The 17,822-nt window shown below is 51.9% G+C and overlaps 1 protein-coding gene across 1 annotated transcript; it reads left to right on the forward strand.

Annotated features, from left to right (window-relative positions):
* The first annotated feature begins 2,003 nt into the window (after nt 1–2,003).
* aplnra (apelin receptor a) lies at nt 2,004–3,916 on the forward strand. The gene has a single exon (XM_049005245.1). It carries the CDS (start codon nt 2,166–2,168, stop codon nt 3,249–3,251), a length of 1,086 nt encoding a protein of 361 aa, XP_048861202.1. The 5' UTR covers nt 2,004–2,165; the 3' UTR covers nt 3,252–3,916.
* Nucleotides 3,917–17,822: the final 13,906 nt, after the last annotated feature.

Raw genomic sequence — 17,822 nt, forward strand, 5'->3', positions numbered from 1 at the left:
ATGCGATAGTAAACAGAACGTATCCGAGTAAAAAGTCGTTATTTGACTCCAAAGTGTAGCTAAGTGAAAATAAAAGTTGCAACAACTTAAAATACTATAGTACAAATACGGAAAAAGGCCACTTAAGTACAGTAACAAAGTATTTGTACTTTGTTTATTTACACCTCTGCCTGTAGTGAAGCGAGAATCATTAATCAATAAGCCAGACAAACGTTGGCTCCACAGTGGCGCCCTCTGTCGTGCCATGGAAGCACTGCATTGCGCGCTCCGCCTCAAATTCTCTTCCTTTCTGGCCGGTGTTTTTACTGGCGACAAAAAGAAAATATTATTAAACTAGGCGCCGTGTCAACGAGAATTTAAATTGTTAAATTGTGGTATACAATGTAGGTCTTTGCAGATATGAATGACCTTCCTGTTTATCCTTCAAACAGAAATACGTTCAACAGGACAACTTTCAAATGTGTTTTTTTTTCTTTTTCGTTCGTATACGTTTGGTAATCTAGCATTTTGCACTGTCATTGATGTGTCAATTTGCTTTAAAATTTAATTTATATTAATCTAAGACAAATTAAATCAGCATTTAGAAACATTTTGCTTCTGCTCCAAAACAGCAGGGAGTCTCAAACTATGACCCTTTACTAAGAACAATTCGCCTGCCAGCCCTTACTTTAATTTTCGTTATTATTTTTTCACGTAACTTTATTTTTAAAATAATACACTGAATTAGATATGAAAATAACAAAAAGACCAGATATTAAACATGAATAATTCTAAGAATGCGCCAACAAAATATGCTTCCGAGCATCCGATGGTCCCCAGTTTGTTTCACAGACTATTGCTATAAGTAATATTGAGAAGCGACGTGATTAGCGGGTGAACATTTTAAAATGAATTTGAGGAAGCACTTCTTCACACAGCGTGTAGTTAGAGTATGGAATAATGTTCCTACTAGTGTAGCGCAAGGTAAAATCCTGGGTTCCTTTATATCAGAGCTAGATAAGATTTTAATAACTCTGAGCTTTTATCTAAGTTCTCCCCAAACGAGCTTGATGGGCCGAACGGCCTCCTCTCGTTTGTAAATTTCTTATGTTCTTATGATACCACAGTATTATTCTACGAGATGCTGCGCTCATGTACATTATTCAATAAGCCCCAGCTGCTTTTATTTAATTGATTGACGCAGTTATCTATCCATTGTGGTTTCCCTACATTTTACCTAAAAGCCTATTTTCCGGATGACATTTAAATAATCTCACATCCCAAATCGATGTATATAAAAATGTAAACTCTCCAAGCTGCGGCAGTTAACACTTAGGGGCTGCCATTGTAATGTAACATTGCAGTGCTATTCAAACTGCACCGTAATCTTGTGCTTGCCCAGGCTTGTTTTTATTATAAAATTGGGAGAAATACAAGCTTTAGGCAACTTAGCGTTTAAAGTACGATTTAAGCAAGCCTATTTGTGCATACATTGTTTGTGTTCACATGCCCGTCGTTTCCCCACCACAATCAATTAGCGGCTGGAAAAACAGGAATGCCGAGTAGGATAACAGCGCATCGCAGCGGGACTGTCCGGGTCCGGCTTCGAGTTAGGGCTCGGGTGGGGGATGCAGGGGCTCGCTGACGCATTCAGGAGTGCTATCTGTTTTTTGTGGACTCCGAACGTGTTATTTGAATATTAATATTATGTTCACGTAAAGCATCCTGTTATATCACCTGCAATTGTGAAGTTATACGTGATTATATAAAGTATTTCAAGAAAAACTAAACTCGAGGCTTGTAAGCTTTTTCTGTACTTTGAAGCCTGACTGGCGTGATTAGAAGAGCCGGTAGGTCTGCTTGGAAGATGCGGGACTCCAGCCGGGCGGGCAAGGGATCGACGGGGCCAAGTAAGCAGAGACGGGGCGGGGGTGAGAGGGGCTGATTGATGCGGGAGGGGGATTAGTTCTGGGAGGGGAAAGGGGTGTGGAGGGCTGAGAGTTTAAAAAGGCAGGCAGCTCAGCAGCGCAGACAGTCTCTCACTTGGTGTCGCTTGTTTTCTCTAGCTAAGGGCATTCCTACTGGCGCTCATCTAGCCTTGCCTGGTCCTGCTCATTCTGGCGATATAAACGGGACTTTCTGAACATAAAGGAGCTGCGTTTGGATTTGAAAATTTTTTAATTAACATGGATCCCACTGCTGAGTACGGGGACATATCCTATGACGACTACGACGGCAACAACAGCGACTGTGATTACGCTGAGTGGGAGCCCTCCTATTCGCTCATCCCTGTGCTCTACATGCTCATCTTCATCCTGGGGCTCTCTGGCAACGGTGTGGTCATTGTCACTGTCTGGAAGTCCAAATTCAAGCGCCGGGCAGCCGACGTCTACATCGGCAACCTGGCCCTGGCTGACCTCACTTTTGTGGTCACGCTGCCACTGTGGGCGGTCTACACAGGCCTGGGCTATCACTGGCCTTTTGGTGTGGCTCTCTGCAAGATCAGCAGCTACGTGGTTCTGGTAAACATGTACGCCAGCATCTTCTGCCTGACGTGCCTCAGCTTTGACCGATACCTGGCCATCGTGCACTCGCTGTCCAGTGGTCGCCTACGTTCCCGCGCCACCATGCTGGCCTCCCTAGGCGGCATCTGGCTGCTGTCGGGCATCCTGGCGGTGCCTACGCTGCTGTTCCGCACCACTGTGGAGGAGAGTGAGTCCAACCGCACCATCTGCGCCATGGACTTCAGCCTGGTGACGCTGAACCGACTGCACGACCCCATGTGGATTGCCGGGCTGAGCCTGTCGTCGTCGGCGCTGGGCTTTCTGTTGCCCTTCCTGGCGATGACCGTCTTTTACTGCTTCATCGGCTTCACCGTCACGCGGCACTTCAACAATCTGCGCAAAGAGGACCAGAAGAAGCGGCGTCTGCTCAAGATCATCACCACCCTGGTGGTGGTGTTTGCCATCTGCTGGACGCCCTTCCATGTGCTAAAGAGCCTGGATGCGCTGTCCTACCTGAACCTGGCGCCCAGTGGCTGTGCCTTCCTGCGCTTCCTGCTGCTGGCACACCCCTACGCCACCTGCCTGGCCTACGTCAACAGCTGCCTCAACCCCTTCCTCTACGCCTTCTTCGACCTGCGCTTCCGCTCCCAGTGCCTGTGCCTGCTGAGCCTGAAGAAAGCTGTGCATGGGCACATGAGCTCCATCTCCTCCACCCTTAGCGCCCAGACGCAGAAGTCCGAGGTGCAGTCTCTGGCTACCAAGGTGTGACGGCGGCGGACTGCGGCCATGGGGTGCAGTCGCGAGCTGCGCCTGCGTTCCCCGCCACGCATTCCGGCTCTCTTGTGGACTCCAGCTGATGAACACCCTGCTGAGAAAAAAGTGTCTTAATTTGTTACTGGAGACAAAGAAAAAGTTGCTGGCGTCGCCGTAAACTGAGCCGGGGGTGGCGCCGATCGGTCAAGCAACACGTTTCTTTTTAAAAAAGCCCGCTACAGCCTCCCCTGGGGGATGGACTTGGAGAGCTTAGCGTGAAGGGGGGGTCACCCCGGCCCCCCCGGCCCCACCAGCAATGGGTGCCAGCTGGCTGAGCCCCTGCAGCTGCTGGCTTCCTCATGCACCTTCGGAGGTGAGCGGTCATTCTGACAGGACTGTGGGACTCCCACTCCCGGTGTGGTGGGGGGATCCACACGAGGGTGGGGGCGATATTCTGATTACACTGGAAAAGAAGAAATGTACAGTATTTTCATACTTTCTCTTGGCTTTTTTTGTTCTTTTTAAGCACTTGTCTAAAGATGCATAGAGTTGGCTAGTTTTGTGACTGTTGACTGTTTACCTGCTCTGGCTCAATGGTGTCGACCGGGGGGTGTTTGGCTGCTGGGGGGGTGAGTCAAGGAAGGTGCTACAGATTAATTAAATAGTTTGAAGAGGAGACGGGGGGGAGACAGATGGCAGCTGGCAAATGTTTTTGGGGGGTGGTTAGGGTGTGAAGTGGGGGGGGGAGTATCTGTGAAGAGGTAGCAGCATCATGGGGCAATAGGGGTGATGGGGGGGGGGGGGTAATCAGCCTCACCTTACTAACTAACAGCTGTATGATAGAATTATGACATTTTTTTTTGTTTTTATTATCAATTGTTTTATGAAATAAACGTTGCTTTTTATCGCACGCCGTTCCCCTTGTGTGTCTTCTTGGTGGCTCCAGCTGTCCTGGTCTGTTACCCCTGAAATGCCTGATAGCTCCATGGATCCTGAGTGGGTCAGACACACACATGGAGTGCCACACACAAACACTCCAGCGTTTGGTGGGGACTCCACACGGATCAGACCCTGTTGGCCAGACACAGGGCGGCAGCCAACTCCCAAGCATGCCAGGCATCTCCAGGGCCAGACGGCTTCTCAGCTGTGAGATCGAGGCTCATCGCTATGGGCCCTGCTCACTGGGCTAATGGTCAGTGAGTTCTATAAAGGTCCTCCTAGTCCAGAGGACCTGAGCAGGCAGCCACAGGCTGAGCGAGCTCCTTAGGGTCCTTGCAGCTCCTCAGGGTCAGTGCAGCTCCTTAGGGTCCTTGCAGCTCCTCAGGGTCAGTGCAGCTCCTTAGGGTCCTTGCAGCTCCTCAGGGTCCTTGCAGCTCCTCAGGGTCCATATAGCTCCTCACAGGGTCTGTACAGCTCCTCTCAGGGTCCATGCAGCTCCTCAGGGTCCATATAGCTCCTCAGGGGGTGTGTAGTTCCTCACAGGGTCTGTGCAGCATGTTCCTGTAGCAGTGCAATTGACGCCAGACTCCTAAAAGGGGCTTTGATTTGCATGACAAAGCAAACACCTTCATGAAAGTAGCAGGATCACTGTGGCAGGCATCAGCTGGTCCCAGACAGTGGCCATCATACTGCCCAGAATTTATTCTGCTTCTTCACAGAAACAACAACTGAACAATGAAGTAAACTGGAGACCCTAGTGCAGGGACTAACCCTCAAACCGCCTCAGGTTTAGTTCAATACATTTGCAGCATAGTTGTCATCACTGAGTAATGCTTCTAATTATGCCTCAGGAAGTTAATCTTGTCATATTGTCTAACGTAACTGGTATCCCAGAATGCACCACAATGGTAAGACAACCAGTCAGTGGGGTTTGGGGGGGGGGGGTCACACATGGCAGTGAAGGTTCACATTTCCCTCTACAGGCTTGGGTGGGGTGGGTGTTGGGGGGAGTGAAATTCGGACCGGTCTGGCCAGGTCCAGCAGTAACTGGGCAGTGGGTAAATGCCCAGGAACTGAATGAGAGGACATTAGCATGCTGATTGGAGTGGGCCTTTTGGGCCTGACGGTAATGAATTCTTTTAGATATTATCTTTGTAGAACAACTGGTGGTAGTGAAGTTCCAACAAAAGTCAATATTTGTTGAAAAACATCTGGGGGAGGGGGGGACTATCGGGCTGGAAAATGATTAGTACTTGGAGGAAAGAAACTGCAACAAAACATTGAAGGAGAGTGGTTACCTTAGGAACAGGGTCTTTTACCTCGTTTCCACCAACACGGAGCTGGGGCTGGTACTGGTGTCCCTGCTGGGCTGGTTCTCACTTGGTGCCTGTTGAGAACCAGCCTGTCTTTCCACCAGTATCAAAAAAGAACAGTACAGAACTGTTACATGGGCGGAAGTGAAAATAAAGTAAAGGTTAATCTGTATTTAGTTTTTTGGCTTTATTTTGCCAAAACGAAAAAAAGTCTCTGGAGTCTGACACCTTACTGTCTCTATTGCCTCTATCCACTTTTTCCTCTATATAGGCTCCCTATCTGCGTGTGTCAGTTTATTTCCACTCCCTGTGTTACTGCTGTCTTTTTAAGGGTCTTGCAGTAAAAGTTGAACTTCGCCTCATGATGTCTTCACCATTCAAACAGTATAATATTTTATTTATTTGACCTCCGACGTATTTATACTTTTTTTATATTAAATCTGGTGAGCAGATCAATCATTCGTTATACTCACGCCTATGGATTGAATTTTCCAGGTATGGACACCATAGCCCGTCCCACTTTCATGTTGCGGTGCCACATTCTGAGGTTTTCTGCAGGAGGCTCTGTCGGGATGGGAGGTTCTGTCAGGATGGGTGGCTCTGTCGGGATGGGAGGTTCTATCAGGATGGGTGGCTCTGTCGGGATGGGAGGTTCTGTCAGGATGGGTGGCTCTGTCGGGATGGGAGGTTCTGTCAGGATGGGTGGCTCTGTCGGGATGGGAGGTTCTATCAGGATGGATGGCTCTGTCGGGATGGGAGGTTCTGTCAGGATGGGTGGCTCTGTCGGGACAGGTGGCTCTGTCGGAATGGGAGGTTGTATCGGGTGGGTGGCTCTGTTGGGATGGGAGGATCTGTGAGGATGAGAGGAGCTGTCTGGATGACAGGCTCTGTCAGAATGGCAAGTATTAGAGGTATACTGTGCACAATCATTGATTAATATCATCTTTAACCTCTGATAAAGGCCACATAATTTTAGCACAAATAGCATAAATATGACTGATTGTGTATCATTAGTGCTGTGGGCAGTGGGGGCAGGCAGCTTAGACAAATTGTGGGGGAGGGAGAGGCCTGGGGGGGGTCACTCCCAATGTCCCAGTCAGCAGTGACAGAGGGATATCCAGGCTGTGGTTGTGAAAATAAACAGCAGCAGAAGGACTTAAGATTGTGTGTGTAGCAATGTCCCAAAAAAACTCTTATTTAAACCTGAACCTCTTTAACACTGGCAAGTTTGTTGCCAATTATTTCCAGTTTTCATTTGCATTTTGTCAGAATGTGGAAAATCAGTCACAGGAGAACGATGGGGGGGGGGGTGACTTTTTACTGTGCCAAAACTCTCCACTTAGAGCCATTGATGTGTCAAAGAACACTTAGAAAAGTGTCCTTAAAGGTGCCGCCTGCGGTGTCTCATCAGGGCCCCCGGCTGCCTGGGAGACTCCTGGGAGAACCTGTCATCCCACAGCAGCTGGAGGAAGTGGGCATGATACAGGTCTGTGTGAGGGTTGGGCTTCGGGGCCACACATGGTCAGAGTCTCTTCTCGGTGTGATTGGTGGCAACTCAAGGTTATTGTCACTAAAAGGACATTTTAAGAACATTCTAGTTTAGTTAATTCTTGAGATCATTTCTCCATGTCAGCACTAGTCTTCTGAATGACAGTCTGGCCAATCAGAATTTGGCTGATGTACCAGTCACTCATTGAAACTGAGATGTTGAATTTCCTGTCTGTGCTGCTATCCTGAGTTTCAGCAGCAGGGCAGTCCTCTGCCCTTTTTGGTGCAAAGCTTGGCTCCTCTGCCCACAGAGCCTACGATGCTCGCTATTGGTGAGAGAGGCGAGGAGAGGGGGGGACAGAGAGAGGGGGAGAGAGAGAGAGAGAGAGAGAGCACGAGAGGGAGAGAGAGAGATGGAGGGAGACAGATGGGGAGAGTGAGAGAGAGAGAGAGCAAATGTAAAAGTGTAAAGTTTTGATGGTGGTGAATTTCGAATGAGAAAGGAATCCATTAATTTTGAGTTACTGAATGCATTTGTATGAAAGCGATGAGAAATGATTCACAGTTTACCCCAGATAAACTGATGTTATGGGAACTGTGTGAAGAGTTTCGAGAAGGTGACTTTAGTATTGCAGAATGTATCTTAGCAAATGAAAAAAACTGTAAATAATCCACCCTAAGCATCATAGCAACAGGTCTAGTATAGACATTTAACTTTCAAAGGGCCAATGCATAAAAAGTGACTTTGTGGCAGCTGGACATTATTCCAAATTTACCTATGGGAAATTTGTAACAGCACAAATGTAACCAAGACTCACTGAATGGATACTTTGTTAAATGTTACTTTTTTCTGTTTCAATTGTGTGATTCTTCAGTTGAATATACCGCAGGGTGGGAAGATGATAAATGCAAAAAGCAAAACTATATTTCACCTAGTATTTTGGTGGACTGATTGTTGAGTGACACAGACACAGCCACACAGAACTATAAATGCTCATGACAGCATAGCCACTCACGTAGGCCATGGCGTAGTTAGTGACGATGTCAGTGCTGCCACTGGTAACACACCCATTCCTGCCTAGCTGGCCCTCTACTGCCATTGAAAACAAAATTAAACATCAAAGACGCTGGGGTGTCACCTTCAGATGCTGTGGCATTTTTAATTAGACCATGTCACACCTGTGAGCCAGGACACAAAAGGCTTCTGGGCCAGGACTGGGGGGGTCTCAAGGGCTGATGGGAAGCAATTTGTTACTGTTTAGGTGGGGGGGTGGAGGCTGCTGATAATTAAAAGGTTCTTATCTGGGGTTTAAGGTTTCCCACAGTGAAGGAATCCACAAACTAAACAAGGGCCTGTTCTGCCTTATGGCGTTTTTCCACTGACAACAAGCACCGAACTGTACTCGAGCCATTGCAAACATGCGAGCAGTACCCAAATCACACCCGAGCTGTACCTAAGCCGTGCCTGAGCCATACCCGAGCCGTGCCATTGAAAATAAGGCGAGTGGTACCCAAACCACACCCGAGCTGTACCTAAGCCATACCCGAGCCATACCCGAGCCATGCCATTGCAAACATGCGAGCAGTACCCAAACCACACCCGAGCTGTACCTAAGCCGTACCCAAGCCATACCCGAGCCGTGCTATTGCAAACATGCGAGCAGTACCCAAACCACACCCGAGCTGTACCTAAGCCGTACCCGAGCCATACTCGAGCTGTGCCATTGCAAACATGCGAGCAGTACCCAAACCACACCCGAGCTGTACCTAAGCCGTACCCAAGCCATACCCGAGCCGTGCTATTGCAAACATGCGAGCAGTACCCAAACCACACCCGAGCTGTACCTAAGCTGTACCCGAGCCATACCCGAGCCATGCCATTGCAAACATGCGAGCAGTACCCAAACCACACCCGAGCTGTACCTAAGCCGTACCCGAGCCATACCCGAGCCGTGCCATTGCAAACATGCGAGCAGTACCCAAACCACACCCGAGCTGTACCTAAGCCGTACCCAAGCCATACCCGAGCCGTGCCATTGCAAACATGCGAGAAGTACCCAAACCACACCCGAGCTGTACCTAAGCCGTACCCGAGCCATACCCGAGCCGTGCCATTGCAAACATGCGAGCAGTACCCAAACCACACCCGAGCTGTACCTAAGCCGTACCCGAGCCATACCCGAGCCGTGCCATTTCAAAGAATGTGAGCTGTACCCAAACCACACCCGAGCTGTACCTAAGCCGTACCCGAGCCATACCCGAACCGTGCCATTGAAAATAGGCGAGTAGTACCCAAACCACACCCGAGCTGTACCTAAGCCGTACCCGAGCCATACCCGAGCCGTGCCATTTCAAAGAATGTGAGCTGTACCCAAACCACACCCGAGCTGTACCTAAGCCATACCCGAGCCATACCCGAGCCGTGCCATTGCAAATATGCGAGCAGTACCCAAACCACACCCGAGCTGTACCTAAGCCGTACCCAAGCCATACCCGAGACGTGCCATTGCAAATAGGCGAGTGGTACCCAAACCACACCCGAGCTGTACCTAAGCCGTACCCAAGCCATACCCAAGCCGTGCCATTGCAAATATGCGAGCAGTACCCAAACCACACCCGAGCTGTACCTAAGCCGTACCCGAGCCATACCCAAGCCGTGCCATTGCAAATATGTGAGCAGTATCCAAACCACACCCGAGCTGTACCTAAGCCGTACCCGAGCCATACCCAAGCCGTGCCATTGCAAATATGCGAGCAGTACCCAAACCACACCCGAGCTGTACCTAAGCCGTACCCAAGCCATACCCGAGTCGTGCCATTGCAAATATGTGAGCAGTACCCAAACCACACCCGAGCTGTACCTAAGCCGTACCCAAGCCATACCCAAGCCGTGCCATTGCAAATATGCGAGCAGTATCCAAACCACACCCGAGCTGTACCTAAGCCGTACCCGAGCCATACCCGAGCCGTTCCATTGCAAATATGTGAGCAGTACCCAAACCACACCCGAGCTGTACCTAAGCCGTACCCGAGCCATACCCGAGCCGTGCCATTGCAAACATGCGAGCAGTACCCAAACCACACCCGAGCTGTACCTAAGCCGTACCCGAGCCATACCCGAGCCGTGCCATTGCAAATATGTGAGCAGTATCCAAACCACACCCGAGCTGTACCTAAGCCGTACCCGAGCCATACCCAAGCCGTGCCATTGCAAATATGTGAGCAGTACCCAAACCACACCCAAGCTGTACCTAAGCCGTACCCGAGCCATACCCAAGCCGTGCCATTGCAAATATGTGAGCAGTATCCAAACCACACCCGAGCTGTACCTAAGCCGTACCCGAGCCATACCCAAGCCGTGCCATTTCAAATATGCGAGCAGTACCCAAACCACACCCGAGCTGTACCTAAGCCGTACCCAAGCCATACCCGAGTCGTGCCATTGCAAATAGGCGAGTGGTACCCAAACCACACCCGAGCTGTACCTAAGCCGTACCCAAGCCATACCCAAGCCGTGCCATTGCAAATATGCGAGCAGTATCCAAACCACACCCGAGCTGTACCTAAGCCGTACCCGAGCCATACCCGAGCCGTTCCATTGCAAATATGTGAGCAGTACCCAAACCACACCCGAGCTGTACCTAAGCCGTACCCGAGCCATACCCGAGCCGTGCCATTGCAAACATGTGAGCAGTACCCAAACCACACCCGAGCTGTACCTAAGCCGTACCCGAGCCATACCCGAGCCGTGCCATTGCAAATATGTGAGCAGTATCCAAACCACACCCGAGCTGTACCTAAGCCGTACCCGAGCCATACCCAAGCCGTGCCATTGCAAATATGTGAGCAGTACCCAAACCACACCCGAGCTGTACCTAAGCCGTACCCGAGCCATACCCAAGCCGTGCCATTGCAAATATGTGAGCAGTATCCAAACCACACCCGAGCTGTACCTAAGCCGTACCCGAGCCATACCCAAGCCGTGCCATTGCAAATATGCGAGCAGTACCCAAACCACACCCGAGCTGTACCTAAGCCGTACATCTGCAATCCCAGTCCCTGTCTGATGGTAGCAGTGACTCTGAATACCCAGCTTCTGGATTCTGACCCCAGACCCTGCCGGAGAGCGCGTCACGGGTGGCTTTCTATCCACTGTGAAGCATTTTGTCACATGGCTGGTCGTGGCTGGAGCAGAGGCATTGTGCCTGTGGTCATGGTCACTGGGCCGAGGTCGGGTGCGGAGTGAAGGCTGAGTGGGGCAAGAATACGTGAGATACCGGCGCTCACACTGACATCACTAACCAGCTAGTTATACTCCTTCATGGAGCACAGGGTCAGTGGGGTAGGAATGCATGTCATACCGGTGCCCATACTGACATCATCACTAACCAGCTAGTTATACTCCTGCATGGAGCGCAGGGTCAGCGGGGCAGGAATGTGTGTGATACCGGCGCCCATACTGACATCATCAATAACCAGCTAGTTATACTCTTGCATGGAGCACAGGGTCATTGGGGTAGGAATGGGTGTCATACCGGCGCGCATACTCACATCATCAATAACCAGCTAGTTATACTCTTGCATGGAGCACAAGGTCATTGGGGTAGGAATGGGTGTCATACCGGCGCGCATACTGACATCATCACTAACCAGCTAGTTATACTCTTGCATGGAGCACAGGGTCAGTGGGGCAGGAATGCATGTCATACCAGCGCTCACACTGGCATCATCACTAACCAGCTAGTTATACTCTTGCATGGAGCACAGGGTCAGTGGGGTAGGAATGGGTGCCATACCGTCGCCCATACTGACATCATCACTAACCAGCTAGTTATACTCTTGCATGGAGCACAGGGTCATTGGGGTAGGAATGGGTGTCATACCGGCGCGCATACTGACATCATCAATAACCAGCTAGTTACATGTGTGGTCCTGGTTACATTTGTGCTGCTCCAAAATTTGTGTAGACAAATTTGGAAAAATGTTGAGCTGCTACAGTTACTGTTCATGCATTTTATATTAAAACATTAGTGTTTATAGTACTTTTTAATTTTAAAGTACGGATAAACTTAATGGAAGCATGTGAATTTGGTGCCAGCATCCTGACTGTTTTGTGGACCAGCTGACATGATGCCCAGGGTGGGTTATATAATGTTATAACTGTATATATAAACATTGTTTCAGTTGCCGTCAGCCATATAAGTACCACAGGAGCGTCCACTGCCTTCGCTCCCATAAACCAATGAATGCTACCACACAGACCAATTGTTGTTGTGGTCTTCGATTCTGGGGCCGTGCACGTGTATGACGTAGGGTCCAGGGCGACGCTGTACTTATGGCATTAGTTTGATGCATGTGTATAAGTCAGCCTTTCAGAGAGGATTGTGCCTTTGTGCCCCCCCCACCCCACCCCCCTCAGAGAAGGATTAGGGTCATATTACACTCCTAATAACTTAATGTGTCCGTAGGCGCACTGCTCTCGTCTAGACAACAGAGCCTCATCCTGGGGGGGATGGAGGGCATTGCTCTGACAGGCGTGGGGGAGCACAGGGCAGAGCTGGAGTGGGCCATGCTCCCCAACTATGGGCACCTGGGCTCCTCAGGGAGGAGACTCGGCTTAGGGCTGTATGTGCCGACGTGTGTGAGCAGGGGGAGCATCGACAATAGGCTGGGTTTGTTATCAACAAGCACATGGCGTCGGGTCAGGAAGTAACGTGTCACTTGCCAAGTGCCCTCTTTGACACAGAAATGCAGCTCTGGCACGGGGAATGGCTTTGTGTCCTTTACTAGGCATCACTGAGTGCACTGCCCCCAGGTCAAAGGTCACATCATAAGGCCAAGTGGGAAAGAGGCCACCACCGACCGCTCTGACATCCATGCCAGCAAAAAGCACTACCCTGTACGCCATCCAATGAGCTGCAGGGAGGACTGAGAACTGAAACATTCAGCGGGGGGTGATAGAGAGCACTGCCCACACAGGGCCCCAAGTCCTGGGGGGGACATAAATTCTCATATTTAAGATCAGCATTTAATTGCAGGCGACTAAGAGCAGAAATGTACAGAGGAGGGGGAATGGAGGCAGAATACTGATTGTTCTTTGAAAGCAATGAAACAAACACCCCCCCCCCCATGATTCTGGATGTCATGTGTGGGGGCCAGCAGACACCATGGGATCAAAGAGCGCCCCCTCTGGCCCGCCCCATCAGGGACCCCCCACCAAGGCTGCTCTTATGAGCACTGAGTAAATGTTGACTCAGCAACGGGGGCCCCCTGCCAGAGCCGTGACCACAGAGCCCCCTCCTACAGAGAGCAATGAAGCTGGTATCCTCACCTTCTTGGCACAGGGGAGAGCCAGCCACATGGCGGAATGCAGATTATCCTGCTTATCATCACTCCCCCACACAGCCAGTGCTGGCTGCCGGAGCAGCCGGCACCGAGAGCCAGTGGCGAGGTCCATGTGTGACCAGGAGCACTGCAGCGTGGGGGCAGTCCCGGGGCACAGGGCACGACCAGGAGCACTGCAGCGTGGGGGCAGTCCCGGGGCACAGGGCACAACCTGAACAACGTTCGAACACCCTTAATGTCTAAAGTTAGACCTGGTGTATTTTGCATGAGAAGCCAGAAACAATGCTGACTATCCCCATGGGGCTAACAAAGGTTTCTCTACAGCACCCATCCCAGCCGGGGGGGCTGTCACTGCTCCCAAGGATACTCACTAATGAGCTTGGCGGGCAGAGTGACAGGCAGTAAAGAGAATCAGCAAGAATTCACCTGAAGGACTGGAAAACCATTCCAGCTACTCCACTGCAGGAACACTCAGACTCAGAGAGAGTCCACACGCCCTCTCACCGTGCCAGTTAGTCCACTGCAGGGACAGGCAGGGACACTCAGAGAGAGTCCACACGCCCTCTCACCGTGCCAGTTAGTCCACTGCAGGGAGAGGTAGGAACACTCAGAGAGAGTCCACACGCCCTCCTACCGTGCCAGATAGTCCACTGCAGGGACAGGCCGGAACACTCACAGAGAGTCCACATGCCCTCCCACCATGACAGGGAAGTTTGTGATGACCAGCGGGAGGAATGTCATACAGTTTGGATGCTGGGTGGTTGCTGCAGACCCATGACAGGTGCAAAGGTGTTCCAGACCGCCAGCAAGTGCTATAAAAGCTGGCGCTTTTATTCGAGCTGGGGGGCACTGGCTGCACCTTACTCACACCAATAGATATGCGGGTCATCCCCCATGCTTTAGAAGTATGAAGATGAGGTGAGGACAAAATCAGGAGAAGGGGACACCTGTCCATGAGACACGCAGCTGCTCTGTTTCCATGGGAACCACACCCGAGCTTACATTCCTATGCCTCACTAACTGAGCAAATGTATGATGGCTTTTTCATCAACTCCAGCTTTCATTAGCAGGCCAGTGCTGTCACCTTTGCCTGCCCACCCCCTGTGGGACGAGGTTTCCCGTGAGAGTCAGGCTACTCCCCCAGGACCGACGGGCTGAACTGGAAAGGCCCTGTTCGAGGGAAACTTCCCCTCCATTGTCCCCCTGATGGATTAAACAGTGAGTTTCCTGCAAGCCTTCGCTAGCTTTGCCTGATTTTGGAACATTTTGATTTCTCACAGGGGGCAGACATGGTGAGGAAGCCAGGTGTGTGGACATGCTGCCAACCTTACCCCTCATCACCACAGATGCTGTGCGCATGTGTCACATGTGAGGTAGCATTGGCCTGCCCTTACCCCTCATCACCACAGACGCTGTGCGCATGTGTCACATGTGAGGTAGCACTGGCCTGCCCTTACTCCTCATCACCACAGACGTTGTGTGCCTGTACCGCATGTGAGGTAGCACTGACCTGGCCTTACCCCTCATCACCACAGACGTTGTGTGCCTGTACCACATGTGAGGTAGCACTGACCTGGCCTTACCCCTCATCACCACAGACGCTGTGCGCATGTGTCACATGTGAGGTAGCACTGGCCTGCCCTTACTCCTCATCACCACAGACATTGTGTGCCTGTACCGCATGTGAGGTAGCACTGACCTGGCCTTACCCCTCATCACCACAGACGCTGTGTGCCTGTGTCACATGTGAGGTAGCACTGGCCTGCCCTTACCCCTCATCACCACAGACGTTATGTGCCTGTACCGCATGTGAGGTAGCACTGACCTGCCCTTACCCCTCATCACCACAGACGTTGTGTGCCTGTACCGCATGTGAGGTAGCACTGACCTGGCCTTACCCCTCATCACCACAGACGTTGTGTGCCTGTACCGCATGTGAGGTAGCACTGGCCTGCCCTTACTCCTCATCACCACAGACGTTGTGTGCCTGTACCGCATGTGAGGTAGCACTGACCTGGCCTTACCCCTCATCACCACAGACGCTGTGCGCCTGTGTCACATGTGAGGTAGCACTGGCCTGCCCTTACCCCTCATCACCACAGACGTTATGTGCCTGTACCGCATGTGAGGTAGCACTGGCCTGCCCTTACCCCTCATCACCACAGACGTTATGTGCCTGTACCGCATGTGAGGTAGCACTGACCTGGCCTTACCCCTCATCACCACAGACGTTGTGTGCCTGTACCGCATGTGAGGTAGCACTGACCTGGCCTTACCCCTCATCACCACAGACGTTGTGTGCCTGTACCGCATGTGAGGTAGCACTGACCTGGCCTTACCCCTCATCACCACAGACGTTGTGTGCCTGTACCGCATGTGAGGTAGCACTGACCTGGCCTTACCCCTCATCACCACAGACGTTGTGTGCCTGTACCGCATGTGAGGTAGCACTGGCCTGGCCTTACCCCTCATCACCACAGACGCTGTGCGCATGTGTCACATGTGAGGTAGCACTGACCTGGCCTTACCCCTCATCACCACAGACGCTGTGCGCATGTGTCACATGTGAGGTAGCACTGGCCTGCCCTTACCCCTCATCACCACAGACGCTGTGCGCATGTGTCACATGTGAGGTAGCACTGGCCTGCCCTTACTCCTCATCACCACAGACGTTGTGTGCCTGTACCGCATGTGAGGTAGCACTGACCTGGCCTTACCCCTCATCACCACAGACGTTGTGTGCCTGTACCGCATGTGAGGTAGCACTGACCTGGCCTTACCCCTCATCACCACAGACGCTGTGCGCATGTGTCACATGTGAGGTAGCACTGGCCTGCCCTTACTCCTCATCACCACAGACATTGTGTGCCTGTACCGCATGTGAGGTAGCACTGACCTGGCCTTACCCCTCATCACCACAGACGCTGTGCGCCTGTGTCACATGTGAGGTAGCACTGGCCTGCCCTTACCCCTCATCACCACAGACGTTATGTGCCTGTACCGCATGTGAGGTAGCACTGGCCTGCCCTTACTCCTCATCACCACAGACGTTGTGTGCCTGTACCGCATGTGAGGTAGCACTGACCTGGCCTTACCCCTCATCACCACAGACGCTGTGCGCCTGTGTCACATGTGAGGTAGCACTGGCCTGCCCTTACCCCTCATCACCACAGACGTTATGTGCCTGTACCGCATGTGAGGTAGCAATGGCCTGCCCTTACCCCTCATCACCACAGACGTTATGTGCCTGTACCGCATGTGAGGTAGCACTGACCTGGCCTTACCCCTCATCACCACAGACGTTGTGTGCCTGTACCGCATGTGAGGTAGCACTGACCTGGCCTTACCCCTCATCACCACAGACGTTGTGTGCCTGTACCGCATGTGAGGTAGCACTGACCTGGCCTTACCCCTCATCACCACAGACGTTGTGTGCCTGTACCGCATGTGAGGTAGCACTGACCTGGCCTTACCCCTCATCACCACAGACGCTGTGCGCATGTGTCACATGTGAGGTAGCACTGGCCTGGCCTTACCCCTCATCACCACAGACGCTGTGCGCATGTGTCACATGTGAGGTAGCACTGACCTGGCCTTACCCCTCATCACCACAGACGTTGTGTGCCTGTATCGCATGTGAGGTAGCACTGGCCTGGCCTTACCCCTCATCACCACAGACGTTGTGTGCCTGTACCGCATGTGAGGTAGCACTGGCCTGGCCTCATCCCTCATCATCACAGACAAACAGCAGAGACATGTGGCCAGAGCCCATCCCTGAGGGGTGAAACACAGGAACTGCTGCCAAGGAGGTGAGACGGGCCACTTCCAAATGGCACTGGTGCCTGGCCCGGTCTGAATGAGCCGGACTCATGGAGTCCCCCCGGATTGGGACCTGAGGGGGCTCATCCTCCGAGCAGGAGCACAGAGCCACTCTTTGTGGCACCCTGTATCCACTTCATTGTGGAGGGAGTTGCTCCCCACCCCCCCCCCCGCTCCAGTCCCGGGGTCCGTGGACCTAAATGCAGCCCCTGTCATCCCAAGGCGGCTGCCTGCTCAGCTGCTTGCATTCAGAGACCACAGAGTGAGGGCCCTTGCAGGAGCACGGGCATTCCTGTTGCATTAACGCTTTCAAACATTCCCAAAAGGACAGTGAGCTTGTGCTGCTGCCTAGGAGGTGGATCTCCTGGAATGGCACCTGGACCAGGAAGCCATGCTTGTTGGGCAACGTGATGCATCTGTACAGGTGCATGATGGGAACAAGGGTGTGCTGGGAAAGCAGAAAGACACCATGTGAACCAGGAGGGTGTCTCTGTGCCCCCGCCCACGGTTGTGAGGCCCCCGCGGGCTTCACAGGCACCAGCTGAGGTGCCCTTGAATGGAGCCCTTTAGCACTGATAGCAGAGTGAAGCTCGCCGGCGAATAGCCAACCCCCCCCTTACCTCCTTCCTCCATCACCCCCCCGCTCGGCCTCCCACACCTCCTCTCCCCAGGAAGAACACCC

This window comes from Brienomyrus brachyistius, chromosome 2, assembly GCF_023856365.1.
Source record: "Brienomyrus brachyistius isolate T26 chromosome 2, BBRACH_0.4, whole genome shotgun sequence".
Lineage (NCBI taxonomy): Eukaryota > Metazoa > Chordata > Actinopteri > Osteoglossiformes > Mormyridae > Brienomyrus > Brienomyrus brachyistius.